The 18455-nt window shown below is 31.4% G+C and overlaps 1 protein-coding gene across 1 annotated transcript in view; it reads left to right on the forward strand.

Moving 5' to 3' along the window:
• LOC109538377 overlaps window positions 1–18455 on the forward strand; it is a 129041-nt gene that overhangs the window by 43289 nt on the left and 67297 nt on the right. The window contains exon 2 of the mRNA XM_019905594.2: window positions 3755–3927. Coding sequence (XP_019761153.2) covers window positions 3755–3927 — 173 coding nt within the window. The remainder of the gene's footprint in view (window positions 1–3754; window positions 3928–18455) is intronic.

Below are 18455 nucleotides of genomic sequence, written 5' to 3' on the forward strand. Positions count from 1 at the left end.
TCGAGTAAAAAAATTATAATTATTTGATGTATGGAATTAATCTGATACATTCTCAAAACTGTATTGAATGACTTTTGCAATACGATAATGGTCTTTACAAGACTTTAAATGCAAGTGAGTTTAAATCGGTTCAGGAAGCAACAATGATTAGAACAATTTGATAAGAAAACCGAGGACTTCTACGCAGGAATCTGCGAAAAAGAATGGTATTTGCGGTAGTCTCTAACATGAAATATTTTCTCGAATTCCACTAGATTGATTTACAGACAGTATATGAAAACTATAAAGAATTAATATATAAAAATAAAACAAACTTAAACCGAGAGAACATCAAATAGCAGTTTGCTGATTTCAAAGTCAGATAAAATATGTGATATTTATTTAGGGGAAGTCGATTTTCACGGAAGACTGGCAACTCGATCAACTGAGCGATCGTTCGTTGAAAATTGTTGTTAAACGCCAGTTTTAAATATACAATAATTATGTAAGTATCCCAACTACTCGCCAGAAGTTTGACTGAAATTGGCCACTCCAAAATCCGGCTTATTGGAAAAATAGTAAATAAATGCCATTTATCCAAACTAAAATAGTGTTGAAAAGTTAACTCTATCTGTTTGAGAAAGGTACATACTCAATACTCAAATATATGGTTTTCGCAAAAACTGAACTTTCTCACCTCTTTTATTACAAATTGATAATAAGTGTAATTTTTTAAATTAGATATTTGAATTACATTAAATTAAATTACAATATAGAAACTAAACAGAAGCAACATAATTTGGACCAATTACGCACGGCAAGAATATCTAAGATTATTTTATGATGGTTTTTAATTTTTTCCAGTGACTAACTTCAACTTAAAAAGGCTTAGTGGAAGAACTGGATTATAAGTAGCACTACAAGCTAATGAAAACTATGGTAAATTTCACCCAATCTGTAGCTGCTAATACATTTGGATTTTAAACCTACATTTCCAAACTCAAGACGTGAAAAGTGCAACGGTCACATTAACATTTAAATTCCGCTAAACTGCCATCAATCAATTTCTAAAATATCGTTTTCAGCTTTCACTTGTTCCTGATTGAACGAATGAATAAGCGTTAGCCAACAACAAATCAAATAAATATATTATCAACAGACAAACCCAGTCTGAATCTATTTTATCTCTTTATCCAATTTGTGATTCACAGCTCGAACCGGCATAAATCATTCGTAACAAAACCTGAGGCCGGTTTTTTTTTATTAAAAAATACACACCGATGTGGGGTTTTGTAATAAAAACAAGTTGTATCTGTGTTTTCTGCGGCTGAATACACAATATTTTCAATAATAAATCAAACGAATAACGCCCTCTTGGAAATATCGCGTCGGAAATATTTTAAGAAGAATTGAAGAGGAAAACTGGTTTTCTGCCTTGTTGCGCTTCTCACCTTTTGCACATTAATTATCCATCGATTTAGACTTTGAAAATATGCTGCCTGTTGCTTCCTTATTAGGTGTTTGTATTAAATGGATTATAAATCAATTTCAACTCAATTTCGCTCTCGGGAGAAGTTTACAGTTCTGTTGTCGTAAACACCTACCACATTTTCGGCTGATCCTCGATGAATTGACACGGATGGACGAATTTCTTGCTTACACAATATAGGATAAAAATCCGGCAAATCCCTTCCAGAAAAACAGGCGATATTCTGAATAAAAAGTAATTTTCTCGGCATAACCGAAAATCCCACCGAAATATTAAATAGAATATGGAAAAAAAGGTTTCCATAAGATCCTTCTTTATCTTTTTACACATTCCTTTTGAATGATGATTGGGTCCTTTATATATTCTCCAATTTATGTCTTTACATTTGCATAAATATTTCTTGGGAGATTTAAATGATTCCCGAGCTTTCCTTTCGGCATTTTTATCATTTTTGCTGTCATAACGTTTCCATTTGCTTGAAAGGTGAATATTGCAATACTATTATGATTTATGATGACAAAATATTACAGATATTAACATATTTCATTTTAGTTATTGTTATTCAGCTAAGATTTATAACACAAAGTTTCAGCTATTTCACTTACTATTTGAGCAATATTTAAATATTCGTTACAAATGTGAATTTTTTTCATTGCTTCTCCTTGCTTGATAAATTTTTTTAAAACCGATCAATAATGCAAGAAAGCCTTAACTTGCATTTTGTGGAATGTTAGTATTTTTAAAGTAGCATACGATAATATTTTTATGCAGTTAAACAATATTTATGTCAAACTGTTTCTAATGAGTAAAATATATTTGTCCTCTTCCGCTCTGGTTGTATCTATGAAATTTGTACTGAAGGACAAAGCGGTGTTTAAACCACCACTTTCTCGGTTAATTTCCTTTATTTTCAACATTTACGGTTTCCATTTAACCATCTACTTTGCCCTTTGTGCATCACCACATCTGCAAAACTTTAATGGAACTGTGAATGCTTCCTAAATCTTTCTATATAAAACTAATATTTAATTGTACATTTGAAAAATTTCCTAGCTGGAATTATTTACTTTATTATACATTTAGCCCTAATAGCTGTCTAAATTTTATTTTGAAAACTCATTGAACATTCTGAATTCAGGGAATTAGCGACAATTAATTTCAGAAATGTTAATGTAAATTTTTCTCACATGACCTAGTTAATAGTAAACAATGCAATAATTGTGTATTTAGTATTACAAATAAATCATTTTGGCTGAAATCCAATTTACACTGACCCATGAAAAACTGGTCGTGAATTAGAGCTCTCAATGCAAGGCTTATTATTTAGGGCTTTATTTCGTTTTCATTATTCAGTTATTTCCCCCAATATCAAACGCACAATGGCGACGAAAATTCAATCTCTCTCAAACGAGATGAAATATTGAATACAAAATAATTTCCTTTTCAAAACCACTCCATTCCAGTAAAATAAATAAAACGCGTTCTACATAAAAAATCTGCCACTCTCCTGTACATCCCATTGTTGAATAATTATCTCTTTCTTTGTGTTTTTACACATTTATCTTCGACATTTGCATAAAAAGTCTCAAGGGGGTTTAACGACCATCTTGCCGGTTTTATCGTCGCAATATTTCATTTAAATTTTTCCAAAAATACGAAACAATGTATTTTTGAGTACCTATTCAAATTTGCAATTTCAATTTGCTGTTGGTATATGAACAGCAATATCATTAAAAAATTACATTAAATATCATAATTAATTATTATTAAAGAGTTGCTAAATTAGTTTCAGAACTAAATTAGATTGAAAAAATATGATTGAACAGTGAGGCGAAAAAGTAACACTAAATACGGGATTATTATTTATTTAATTCACGTCCTCGATATGGTATTGTCAATTAAATGCTTATCGATTACACGACCTCCGAAGATAGAACCTGTAAATCACATTTTGACAAATAGGTCTTGTATTTTCCATTGGAAGGAAAATTTATCATCAAAATGCAGTTGGGTGGGTGGCACATGTGAAATACGGCTTGGTGCAAATCGCAAAATTGAATTTCGATTAAAAAACTATCGTCTTCTTTGAGATATACTTAGAATAGAAGGTGGAGAAAAATCAGAGTCTTTTCAAACCTTTGCCAATACGATCATTTCGAATTTGCGTTTGTCAAATCATGCAATCCAATAAATAAAACATTTAATGGTGGTAAACGTTATAGTCAATATAATTTATTTGTTAAATTTTTCTTGAATTATAATATATAATGAATAATTTATTTGCAGGATCTTGAGGATCATAACCGCCACTACCATTCTTGCTACGACATGCTCCTTTTTGCCATCATGTAAGATCAGCGAATTTCAGTGCCTGAGTGGTCGTTGTGTTGGAATTCATAAATTTTGCAACGGAGTTCCGGATTGCGATGATGCTAGTGACGAAACTTCCAATTGTTCACGTGAGTACTCAAATTTATAAATAAAAATATATCAGGGAAAAATGTTGCGTTGAGAAGGACACAAGTGTGAAAATTCGGACAAACGCAAGCTATAAAAATACGTATGAAAGCATCGATATTTTGTTTGCCACTCTTCTTGCAGTGTTTTTCCCTGCACCAATTATGGCCTTTATTTCGATATATTCAGATGACTATATATTACATTCTTTTCTCACTTCTCTTTCCTTGATTGTCTCAGAACTCTGTGAGATTATTTTAATTTTACTCGAGGTAAAATCGGAAAAATTGTGGAATGCTATGGGAAACTATTCCACTTCAAGGTGTACGTGTGGTCTTAAATAGTTACAGTTTGTTTTGCTACTTGTTCCGTGTTTGTCTGCGTTCCCAATCAGGTCAGGTTGAGAAAAGTAACCACTAAACTTATTGTTTTAATCTGTCTTCTCGAGATACTCTCTTATTTTCTTGCATGTTTATATTTTTTTTCCGTCACTTCGGTATATTTTAATCTTCCGAAAAGTTTCATTCTCAAAGTTTTATAATCATTAAGATCAGTTGTAGTGCGCTCAATAGCGACTTGATAAGTTTGAGGATGTAAAAGACATTGAAAAATCGTAACGTAATGAAATAAACGATGTTTCAAAATTTTTAAACATACAAGAGCAGTAAATTTCAGATCAGATACTGGCAACCTTAGAAACATTTACCAAACCCTAATAAAGCCATAAGTATGAAACACCCCGTATACTGGTGAAAAATTAAAACTATTTCTGCTTATCTCAATACATGCATGACACTCTCGCAAATGTGGAAAATAGTTCAGACAAATTTAAGGTTTCAAGAAGGCAAAAACCTAAAAGAACGTTGATTTTTACCAATCATGAGGCAAGTTTTACCGGTGTTTTGCTCTCCCAAAAGAAATATTTTTTTTCCCTCAAAAACTGATGAATCTTTTAACACTTTGTAAATTACAGTTTTTATACAACATGTTTTAATTGTGAATTGGTGTTTGTAGTTTGTGTACATTTTAAATCTGATGATGTCGCTGTTGTCTCGTCGAAACGTAATGAAATAAACGATGTTTGAAAATTTTTACTTCACACTTTAACTGAGACCCAGGAAAGATAAGAATATCATAACAAATACACGCAATCAGGAAAATAAATCAGAATAATTGAAAAATATGAAAACCGAAAAAATAATGTATAAATGAAACTGAAACAATTAGCAAGTGAATTCACTTTGATGACTTTACGAAATACACATTTAGTGAAAATTTTACAATTCTAAACGGAATATAAGCGCAAATTGAAAATTCCTTCATGCTCAGACATAAATTGCAACACTAAATCAATATTTTAGACATGAATAACATAGGACAAGATTAATAGTGGTTTTGATTACAAGAGCACTCTCTAGATAATCAGTTAAATTCATGCTTTAATAACTAATAAAATACTGAAATAATGCGTATTTGGAGCATAAATGGTTACATGAAAGTGTAACTTGTGGCTCTGCCCCTTTCGAGTTCACATTTATTATTTTTTGTTTTCCTTAATCGTCTAATAAACTGATTTTATTTTCAATTGTTCTAAATTTAAAATCTTTTTGATTTTAATTGTAATAGTTGCATCAACTGCTGCTTGGTTCATGTTTATATGCTATTTTTATGGCTCTTTTGCTGCAATTTTTGTTAAAATACCCATCTAAATGAAATAAAAAAGTTTTAATTTTAGTTTCAGGTCAAATTTTATTTACAATCATTTTTCACACTAATGGACATTACCTTCATTAATTGCCTTTTTTGACTTTTTACGTTTCATTCTGTTCTCGAGTCTATCCGCCATAAAAATAATTTTAGGTGATAAATTTGTTTCTTATTATAGTTGTTATACATTTTTTAATCTTGATTATTATGCCAACCCTCATTTGTACTTTTTGAAGTTACATTATTTACCCATAAAAGCAGCTTTTGCATAGAAGTGCTAAAAATGGCAAATTTGGTATTAAGTGTTATGGGAAAAGTTAAAATAATTTACGAATAAAAGGACACTTAAAAAAAAATATCATCAAAAATATGTCAAAAGTTATCTTTCTGGCTTCATAATTATTTGATTAAAAATATTTAACTTTTGAGTTAGAGACATTGCTGCTAAAGTTGTTTTGGTCTATTCCCAAACAATATTTCCTTCATGAACTTTTCTAGAAGAATGACGGCAATTTGAAACTTTCCTGCTAATTGGGTTTGATCATCTGCAATCAATATTTGTTTTTGTTTGTTAGTTTGGAACTACTCTCATCTAAACTTGTCTCAATGAAAGTTTAAATTGCGATACTATTTCCACTGTTCTATTAAAACATACGAAACTAAAATAATGCCTTCGGAAATAATCATAAAAGCGCAAAGCTGGGGTAAACGGGTCGGTTGCAATATGATATCTGGAATTTATGAATATTACGTGAGAACGTTAAGGCTAAAATGCATTTTTGTACCTTTGTCACTTTTGATAAATCATTTTCATACACTGAAAATGTTGCATAATTCTCGGGGCTTAATTGCCTTAGGTTCCACACTTTAATTTGTGGATTATAATCTTTAACTTAACTCTTTACATGTTACATTTGCTATTATTGAGTTTATCTTGCAATAATTATTACTATCTTACATTTAAAATTATTTCTGTACTTCCAGAGTATAATCGATATATTTATTGGACCATTCATGTAGTAACAGATAATTACTTTGATGATATTATTACGTTTGAGGCGAAGTTCAGTTAGATCAAAAGTTCAAAAGTGTTAAAGTTTATATTTGGTATTTGATTTTCAAACATAGAAGAGATACTCAATGTATATGTGGTTTCTGTAATTTCTAAAGGAGACCCCTTATTACCCTTAAAACATGCCCGCAGTATTTTCGGGATTTGATTTTAATTAGTTATGCGGTTTAATTTAGTCGTCTTGCAGAAAAAGTTTTTAAGTCTGTCTATCTTAACTCAGTCACAGTCATTTGCAAGAATAGTTAGTTTGTTATATATTCGTAAACTGCTTTGCTAAGTCTAAGGCTTATTAAACTGATTTAACATGCATATACTGTTATGACGGATTTGACGATTTTTTAATATTTGATGCGCTATTTGATGTCTGTGCTCGTAATTGATTTAAGTAAATTCTTCCATAATTTGATCTATAAATGTCAAAGAACCAGGGTATAAAAAGGTTTAAAGGTCGGTGGAATTTGGATAACACACTTTTCTCAACAGTCACTGAATTATTCTTATACTATTTCTAAAAAGCTGTGTGTGTTCCCTTATCTGTTAGAATAATTTTATCATGCCATATGTGTTAAAATCGGAGATTATTCTATTTTTAGAAATGCTGAAAGCTTTCCTAACTTTGCCCATTAACTGTCTAAGAACGTCGTGTCATACATCCACTCACAGAAGATAGAAATGAGTGACACTAGTAAATCCCTCCGTTTCATGCTTTATCCAAGCATTCGCATTTTTATGTTCAAATGATATTTAGAAAGGAACATAATCACAAAGGGTGCAATATGTTTGTCGAAATACCGTCGGTTTTTCATGTATTAAAGCGGACTCGAACTAAATATGCTGAAATACTTGGGAACGGCCACATAAAGTCGGCCCTCCAAAGCCAACCGGAACCCATAAAACTCTGTGAATATACGTATATTACGTGCGGCTGTTAAACTTGAAAAAGTACTTTTGCTCTTATTTTTCCCGTTTAAGTCGAGGCACTAAACATGAATAAACCATGCTGGGCGGTAAAAATCGACTTTCCGTATCGAGCACAGCAAGTACCGGGCATAACGTTTAATTAGGGATTGCATTATCCACTGTTTTTTTCCAGCAAAATTACTGCTTCACTTAAGATCAAACATCAACGAGACCCCAACCAAAAAAGTAGTAAATATGTAAAATTAATATTTAATTATTAATATTTTATTATAAGAAGCATGAATAATTTGTAAAAAGGTAGACATAGGCATTGAATATATTTAGCAAAAATGCGTCATTTTATTCTGGTTAAACTCAACAAATATTTTGTCTTCATCGACTTTATAATAATCATTTTAATGCTGTATTATTCTAATTACTGTCCAGTTTTGTGATAAAATATGGAATTCGGGACAATCTACTTTAAAATATGGTTCTAATTCAAATAATAAAGACATCGTTTGTACCACACTGTTTGTTGTACCACAAGTATTGTGATCAAAAATTTGCCAAGAAGCATAACGGCCGTTCTAAAGTCATAAGACAAAATCCAGGAATATTGTCAGCGGTTTATGTTGTAAGGATGTTTATAGAAGTAAAGATTAAGCTATAATGGCATACAATTATCTTTTCAATAATGTCAGTACCATGACCTTTACATGAATTCTATGAGCTTGATTTAAATTTAAAGTTCTATACCTCTAAACAAATACTCTTTACTAAATGCACTGAGTCCTTTCATGCACAAGCCGAATAGATTTTTGCCAATAGCAAAATAATTTTCGATCATTGGTATACTGTTAATTTTAAACATTGCAAATAATCGGGGATTAACTTTAAACCTTTCAATTAGGAATAAACTATTTTTTCTCACTATTGTCAGCAACATAAACATTTTCCGCAAAACTACGAGATCATTCAACTTTTAAACCGATATTGAAGTGACCTAAGAGATAAATTATGTGGAAAACAACAGCACATCATCAGGATATTATTAGCCAAACTGATTTCTGAAATATTTCATTTATCAATTTTTAATGTAATTATTGTAAAGCGCCTTAAAGGCTCAAGATCTAATAAATATTTGCAATCCTAAACACGCTTTCACTAATATTATCATCATCTGTTTTCTAGTGTTGCGATATTTTCACTTAAGCATCCCAACTGACCCAACTTCTAGATAACTTGAAGCAGAATATAATATTTGCAACCTAGTTTAGGCAGCCGTATATTTGCCATATGTTATTTGTTATTCCTAAAATTTGGTTCTCAAAGTTTGTGTTTCCCATATTCCTTGTCTGGGGTAAAAGGCAACCCTAATAAATTATCCTTTTTAAGTGTTCGACTTCTTGTTGCATTTAAGAATTGCGAAAGCTTAAGGCTATTAAAATTGGATTATCGCTCTGGTTATGTTAGTCTGCCCCAGTGTAAAAATCAATTTTTAATGAGGCTACCTTATAAAAATCATTCAAATAATTCAAATAATCACCCAATCCTAAAATTCTCTTCTATTTTCTTCTTTCCCTTTGTTACTAATGAACTCAGTTTACTAATTATTAATTATCAGCTTTTCCTTACATTTTGTTTTCTTGTTTCCTTGATTAATACTTTTTCAAACATTTTTAAAATTTAAAGCAACTTGGTAGCTTAGTGCTATATTAATGTGTTTATCTAGTAAAGTGTCGAGAACAAAGTTCTTTTTTTGCAATCTAAGCTCACCGGTTTTGAAAAGTATCCAAAACAATTATTTACCTAAATAAGAAAAATATATTTTTAGATTTACTTTCGCTGGATTTGCTATAGAAATATTTTGTAGATCTCTTGGAAATTTGTAGCTTTCAGAAATCATAGGACAAATACACATGTATTTCAGACAAAAACATATGTTTTCTTCTCTTCATTTAACCGATCTACGGCAAGTTAACCACTAAAGTATTAATACAATTTTAATTTTAAACACAAAGAAGTTTTATTGACCAAATATTTCTCCAAATTAGAACATACGAGTATATTCGCACTAAAATATTTTCAATCTGCTGAGAACAACTGTGCTGCATTTCATATAATCTACACAGACTCAAATAACAGTCTTATTGCAATGTTTGACCGCAAACAATTCGAACACTTCTTCATTTCCTTCACTTTTGCCCAACGATTTGACACATTTAATTTTAGAAACTGCTCCCAAACATCAAGTGAATGTTTCGAAAGTTACCCTTTCGCAAAGTTAGCTGATATGTTGATTTATTTGAAAGTAGATACCTTTTATCTTTTGCGCTACTTGGAGTCTATATAAAATGAAGATTTGACAATTTTTCACATATCAGGTATTTACTCAAGCATTCGTCTGCAAATGTCTCATTTATAAATTGAGCCCACTACGTTGGAGTATTTATACTCAACTTTATTTATAATATGGTATATCCGCATTCTCAATAGAAATCGATCTGTCTGATTCACTGCCGTGTTTGAGATATTGTCGTAACAGATTAGTCAATATAATAAATTGACCTATTTTTTTAAACACATATTTTACCGGCTAATCCTGTTTGAAGGACCACAAACATTTGCATGCATGAATGATTCCACTTTATTTGCAATCAATAAATTTGGCTAACAAAAAAAACTATGTTCATGTATATTTAGAAATACATGCGTAAATAACTTGGAAAATCATATTTAAATAATGTCAAACTGAAGTGATGCAATTCATTTACTAAAACATAAAAATGTCCAAAACAGCTTTTCCTTAAATCATATGTTTTAAAATTCTGGCAAATCGATTTGATTCATATAATCCGTTTTCTAATTGTGGCTGAAACAACGACCAAAACCCTGTCTTACAAGTCTGGTTCAACGTTCAAGAACATTAGTTTTGTTCTATTAAATTACGCTTTTGCCTCCTTCTGGTCGTCGTTTGAGATAAAAGAAAAATTTAGCGGATATTCGGCAATAAATAATTGTTCAGCTTGCACTATCTGGGCAGCTGTCTTAGCAGCCAGGGTGCGATATAAAATATCGCAAAGCAAACAACAAACAGCTCAAAGTAGAAAACGGAAGATTAAGAGTGGTTTCGTTTCGAGCGAGGCTAAAATATTTGGACGAAAAATGATCTATTACCTACTGTATGCTGAATTGCCTTGGAAATGGAGGTTTCATTGTTGCAGCTAAATTTATCTTTGAGTTACGATGTGAAATATCGATTTCGATGCATTTATGTTAACACGTGCTGCAACATGATATGCAATTGCAACTGCGTTGTTAACCTTGAACGAATTTATTAAATGGGACGTAGAAGCGACGAATGAAGTAAATAGAGCTCGGTTTATTTCCATTTCCATAACAGTGCACTAAATATAAATTTTAAAATGCATAATGACACAAAACAGTTGATTTAATCAAAGATACAGACATATATGTGATCGGAAATAACGTGACCAAGACTGAACAACGCATTTTCTGCTATAAAAATCATTGATTGAAGTTAATTTTTCGAAAAGTGTTATTCTCTTGAAAACAAGTTAACTGTCTGTGATATTCCACAGAAAATTATTTAAATCAGGGTACGTTAGAGGGAAGTAAGGACATGCGACTTTTTATTCCCTTATTATGTCCTCATAGTTATTAAATAAGTTATAGCGCTGTAAGATTATGAAATATATCGGTTCACTGAGTGTGTTGTCCAGTTCTCCTTTTCTTGCTGACCGACTTCGGAACTTATCATTACCGAAAAGGAATGGAATGACAAATGTTTAATAATAAATTTATTACATCAGCTTTTCAGGTAAGTCAATGTCGACAAGTTGAATCTCTTACTTCTCTAATTCTATCAAAAATTTGGTCCATTGATAGTTGATTGGAATCAGTAAACTTCCTCATATTATATGGATCTCTATTCGATCCTCAATTTTTGAGATCGGTCGACTATTAGGCACCGCACAAATAATGCTCCAAACGAAACTGAAATCGAATCTTAAACTACTAATACATTTGAGACATAAATGAAAATAATCAGACTATATAGCCTTTCACGGACAGTAAAACAATCAGTTAAAAAGTTTAAAGGCTTTGAGATCGAAGTGATCTTCCACGCGTCTTTCGGATGGCCGCTACTTCGGAAACCGCAGATAACTTTGATCGTTACCTCATTGTCTTGGGTGGGCTAAAGGTCAATCATTAAATGTTTAATGCTAAAAAAAACTCACAAATTTTCAAACATGGCTTTTATTCTTGTTCATGTCTTGATTAGCAGAGTATTTCGAAACTACGCGGTCAACTTCAGGAAGCTAGGAGGTAAAAATGAGAGATTTAGAAACGAAATATTAACACAAGGTGGGGCAGTCTTATGCAAGTCTTAAACGAAGCGCTAAAAACTTTAAGCTTCGAATAAAATTAAGAAACTGGGGTTTCGAAAATATATTTCCCTTGTTAAAAAGCGTTAGAACTTCACATTTTTCAGTGAAACCGATTTAGTGACATAGTAGAACGTAGTCAGTCCATATGAAGAAAATGCGGCGAATATGATTATTGTCAAATGACTATTTTTATACAGTAATATTGACGCATTCTCTGTGCTAATTTTTATAACTTTTTTTGGTAGGTTCCAAAGGAAATCAATCAAAATTAAAATAAATTTAGAAGTTATATCGTTGCCATGTCGTACTTACTTTTTGGACACATATTTGGCATAGACTGTGATCTTGTTTTGTTCCTAATTTTCCTTTTTGTAATCACAAGAGCTGAAAATTATTTTTTTAGTTGTATGTGAATGCAAGTATTTGTTCATGCTATTTAATATACCAAAAACATTTGTTTTAAATATACATCTTTCAAGCATGGCGATGGGTTTCAGATAGATGTTCGTGATAATGCGATTTAAAATAGAAAAAAACGTAGAAAAATTAAATTAAACATTTAAGTCCACAAATAGAAAAATATAATTATAAATAATTCCATTGGTAATAATTTCGCTTCAGTTATAATCGCCAATCGCCGAGTATCGAACGAATCATTCCCCAAGTTAGTCTCAAACGTTCAGTCTATAGTTATCGTCTAGTCTACTCCTCGTAAGATTTATTTATCTAGTCAATGGACTGTAAACTACAGCAATTGTAATACATTAAGTTGTGAAACATTTTCGGAAAGAATTGATATAAAACTCATTTGTACACATAACACTTTTTGCAACTTTAAACTGAGGAAAGTTCTTATCGTGGGCTGTGATTGGCAACTCATCTCTTGCTGGAACAAAACCAAGAGAAGCGAAATTCCATATGAATTAGACTAATAAATAAATTGGTTCGCACTGTATTAATCCCATCAAACTTAATAGCAAATTTTAACAATTAGTCACAATTTAGAAGCTAAAATAGAAATCCCATGAAAGCCATTACTTGGTCACAGGTTGTCATGGATTAAAAACTTTTTCAAATTACCAAATAAAATTTTTGTGTCGAGACAAAGAGGTGAACTACAATTACTTTAAGCTCACCATTAAGTGAAATGGCTGTTTCTCAGATTTCCCATGACAAACAATTAGCACCCTGAAGAAGGCGACAATAAATCGCCGAAAGCTTGTGAAATAAAAAAGTTTCTCATTTTTTTTCACTACTGCCCAGACCGAATCCTCAAGAAAGAAAAACCATCTATCAATTGGTCAGATATCGGTCAAGAAACTAACACTATTCCACATTTTCGGCTAGCTTAAAAAGAGAAGGAAATATCAGAAGCCAATCATATCTAAAAAAACGTTTAGCTCTTTTCTATTTATTCCACTCCACTAGAATGTTGTTTTCGAAGCTTTTTAAGCAAAAAAATTCTGACCTGCCATAAAGTAAAATGATCATAAATTGAATGCCGTTAGGGGTTCCATCATGAAAGCAGAAAGTTCAACGACTTGAAAAAGAGATTATCACCTTGTTCCATACGAGATTCATGTTGCAAACTGAATTGGTTCAAGTTAGTTATGCATCATTTGAAAAACTTTTCTGACAAAATAGTCCTTGTATACTAGATTGGTTAACCAGTAGCTTACGGTGATATTTAAATATTAAATTAGCTTGCCGGGTTGTATTGTTCTGCACTGGATAATCGAAGCTTCATTAATCAATTTTGTTCATTTAATAGGCCCGACTAAATTGAAAATGCTGTAGCAATTTATTAATTGATGACCCAGCTGATATTACCTTTCCAGGATAGACGCATTTCGCTTCCGGCATTAATCCATATAAATTCCTTTCGCATCACAATGAAAGCATGTCACTATTCGCAGCATTTAGCCTTGAAACAATTACAAGACGCATAGATACTTCAATGCTGACACATTTCAAACTGTTGAATATATTTTAAAAGCCGCATAAATTATGCACCCAACTCGTATATGAACTAGCAAACTGTGAGTTTATTTGCACAACACGGCTGGCGCTGAAATGCAGCACTTTCATCGTCATTATTAGAACGCGCGGCAAATTAAGTATTTATTATGCCGAGAGAGCTTTTAAGTAAACCAGATTAACGGATTAAATGTTTAATAGCTCAAAACAAGGAAATTCTATTAACATGAGACGGCTCGAGGGTTCTCCTTCAAAACAGACAATAGATTGTAATGCACTCAATTAAAAACGACACTCGAGTGTCACCGAATAAATAGATCACTCTGGACCTGTCCTGACTTTGATAAAGCTAATCATTTGAATTAACTACTATATGTTTCATTATGTAAGGATTAATTAGGAAGGTCCAGCTATATTGTTTGGTCTGGGGCTTTAAGTTCATCAATTGTTCAATGCTTTTCCTGCCAACAGTGAGTTAATAATTTAGGCGATATACAACAAATTCTGTATCTAAGTCTGATATCTGATATTTTAAAAGAAGTGTTAAGAAGTTTGTTTCAATTCGTGCACGCACACAAGGGTTTCCATTCCAAGCTCTTCAATTCAGCGTATCTATGCCTTTTATATTATCAGCTATATTGTTATTAATTGCATGAAATTATGTGTTTTCATGCATTGGCATTTAAATTATTTTTTTCTAATCATCATATATCATCAGATGAATGCTAAGAAACTGAAAATGATTGAATACTAAAAGACAACCTAGTGCAACTGGGTGAAAACATTAAAAATGTCCGTTAAAATTATAAACACTAAGCAGGGTCTTCCGCAAGTAAAATAACCGCACTGAGACATTATTTGACTCAAATGAGACCATATGACCTAGCTTTTATTGACAAAAAATGCCCAGCTTCTCTGCAATTGATGGTCAAGGTAGAACCTTGAACACAAATTTGTTTGTTGAAATATCGGAGAAATGATAGGATGGATTTTAATGAAACTCGCTGTAAAATTGTTCTTTTATAAGACATACGTTTTGATAAAGCAACCGACATTGTACGCTTTGTAAAAATGTAGTGGTGAATTGTTGAATGGCTTGGCATAAAAACTATTTCTTTTTGAGTTGGTACTCTATCACTAAATATTTTTGAACATTTTTGGGCTCTGTAAAATTTTCGTAGCTTTCGTAGCTTTTGAGCAAAGAAATATTTACATATTTCTGTTTCCTTGCTATTTGTCAATTACATGTATTAACTACAAATGTCGAAAGCAGCGCTAATGCTCTTTTATAATAAATTTATTGTCAAGCATTTTATAATGAACTGGCCGACATGGTCAAAATCTTAGGCCGGTCGTCCTCTGGGAGCGTTTTAGTCCAAATAGCGTTTATCAAAGATCTCACGAAAAGAAAAAGCGATTTTTGGCAAAAATATGGCTGCTAAATTTTATTAAAATCCATCTGAGCGCTCTTTTGATATCACAAAGAAACCTAATCTAAGTTTTGTTAATGGAAAAAGTAAATGACTATCTAAAATTGTCAGTTGAGAAGAGAGCAGAAATAATTTGTTATGCTTGTTGTGCGCAAAAACTATGAAACCTAGACGATTTCACAAAGCGGGCACAAGTGACGAAAGAGGATTACCGCATCACATCCAAAAAATAAGTAGTTTTTGTATACAGACACTCAAGAATTCCTCACTTGCTCAAAGCGGATTAACTCGGTTTATTATCAATACATGAGTCTTACAAAGGAACACTACAGCAAGTTTCATTAAAATACATTGTATCAATTGTCCCGTTAATTCAAAAAACATAATTGTTTTTGAAGAAGTTTGACCATCGGTATCGCCTTTTTTTGATCCCCAAGAATAAAGAAATATCCTTTTGACCATATGCTTAAGCAACATCCTATATATTAAACTATTTCTTTATATATTTGCAGCTTATCCTAAAAGCCTTGTATACAGCTATTAATACTTTTGCGGTTAATCTTCGTTCGCAAATATCACCGCTGTATCAGTTAATCAGATTATCTTCGCGTTTTTGCCTTGCATTCTATTTCTCCCTGATTTTGTATAATTCATTATTTTCGCCACCGCTTTAGTTTTATCATCGATTTTCAGTTTGTTCAACAGTTCCCGTATGATTATTATTTATCATTCGATAGAGTCAAATGTCAACAATGGTTTGCCTCGATTTTAATTTGCTCAAATTAATTGTTTGGACTGTAATTAAATAGTGTTTTTTTCTTACTCTAAATACTTCTAATAATAAGTTTCTTCGAAAATTCAATAATTACTTAAACTTTTCATTGATGTTTAATTCGTAATTTTAACCAGTATTTATAAACATATTTAAGTAAGAATGTTTCGTGAAGAGCATAGAGTTTTTCGGATGCTCTTTGGAACAGTAAACAAGTTTTCGAAGTTTTGAATCTTTGATAGTAAACCCATTTTGTTGAAAACAGATTTGAAATCCTAATTGAATCAGCAGGAGATTGGAAATTTTAAAAGTTACAATTACAAACAAAAAAACTCACAATTTTCCATGATTGTCATATTTACTTAAATACTAATCTCAATTCTTGTTCTTGACCAAGAACAATATTAAATATTTTGCCTGTTTAAAATTATAAATATCCAAAACGTGTTTTAAGACTAGCTAATAAATATGTTCCCATAAATTATTATATTATTTTCTTTCCTGGGTCTCAGTCAAAGTGTGAAAGAGAAGAATTTTTTTCCCTCAAGAACTGATGAATGTTTTACGCTTTATAAATTATAGTTTTTATACAACATGTTTTAATTGCGAATCGGTGTTTGTAGTTTATCTGATGATGGCGCTGCTGTCTCGCCGAAACGTAATGAAATAAACGATATTCAAAACTCAGTCAGGAAAATAAATCCGAATAAATTTCCCATAAATATTTATTTTTATTTTCAGTAGTTGAAAAAATTTATGTAGTTCAAAGTATAATTGTTTCTTGCATTATAATTGAAGCGATCGGGAACTCGAGTTCCTCTCTTGATCTACATGTAAGTATTACACTATTTCTTCAACTTTCTAAAGTTATCCTACTTTTCTCTTATTTTTATAGCTTCCGTCAATTTTTTGTACGCGTTATTTTATATCAACCAATTAATTTCTGATAAATATTTTAATGGCAGGTTTTAAGTATTGGCGTTTAGCTACAACAACAGCTTTAAATATTAATGTTTTAGAAACATATGTTGATATATTCTACGAGAAGAACAAATAGAGTACATCAAGGTTTAAGCCAATATTAAACTCGGCAGTTGCGAAAGCGATACCTTTCGTTTCCTTCTTACTTAATTTGCTTTAAAATCAAATACAGGTTTCAATTTTTATGTAAAAATATTACTGTAGGCAGATGTTAACGATAGGGTTAGCTTTTAAGAGAGTTGCATACGGATTTTATCATGCCGTATTTTGTTATTTGTTATCTTTATGACTTCATTTTCTGTCAATACCAAACTATAATTTATGTCACTAATTGGGTTTTAATTAATACAATTTTAAACCAGATTTTTTTTTATTTTGTTGTTAATTAGCGACCGTGATGATAATCAGTAAAAGACGCCTATTTGGGTCTGTGGGTTTTCGGTCAATAGATGGTGGAAAAAATAAAACATTATTTTTTCATGGGCCGACGTTTCGACTATATTTTATTCATCCTCAGGGCTCTAAAAAGGCAAACAGAGGGTGGCAGAGGGGAGAAAAATTCAAAGAAATGTAATAGACAAAATGAGTGATAAAATTAAAGCGTAAAAACAATACAAAATAGAGTACATACAACGACATAAGATAATGAACAGTACAAATACAAAAACTATCAAAACCAGTTTACTATGCTCACAAGCACTGCAGTACAATTACCACACATAAATAAAAATCAAACAATAGCTCCTAGTTAATAGTAAAATAAACTAAACTAATTAATAATTTAATAATACATTTCTGAAACACGGTAGAAGTATTCAATTAATATTCTAGTAAAAATCATCAAGCAAGCGACACAAACAATACCAGAAAAAAATGTTCTGCGTTGTAATGAAATAAAGCTGTTATTTACATATTTAATATTTTTTGATATCACAGTAAATTAGTTCCGGCTTTCCGACTTTACGGCTCTCTAGTTATTATTCTGCTAAAGCCTCCACAGGTTTTTGCTCTTACCCTCGCTTAATAATTCGATTGTTAAACACGAACTCATTGGGCAAGAGAGTCCTTAGCGTAACGAATACTTAACAGATTTTATGCAAAGAAAAACTCGCTTTTATTGTGTGACTCCACATGAGGTAAAACTCTTCGAGATTGGAAAAACCTTTTGTTGTTAATTTACTTTGATTTTAAACAGATAATTTTTTAATGTTGCAATTGAACTATTCAATCAAACTCCAAACGAATTTCCGAAATACCATGCTAATACGAACTATAG

This window comes from Dendroctonus ponderosae, unplaced genomic scaffold (assembly GCF_020466585.1).
Source record: "Dendroctonus ponderosae isolate FM_Combo_2020 unplaced genomic scaffold, Dpon_F_20191213v2 Dpon_F_20191213_2, whole genome shotgun sequence".
NCBI classification, from domain to species: Eukaryota; Metazoa; Arthropoda; class Insecta; order Coleoptera; family Curculionidae; genus Dendroctonus; species Dendroctonus ponderosae.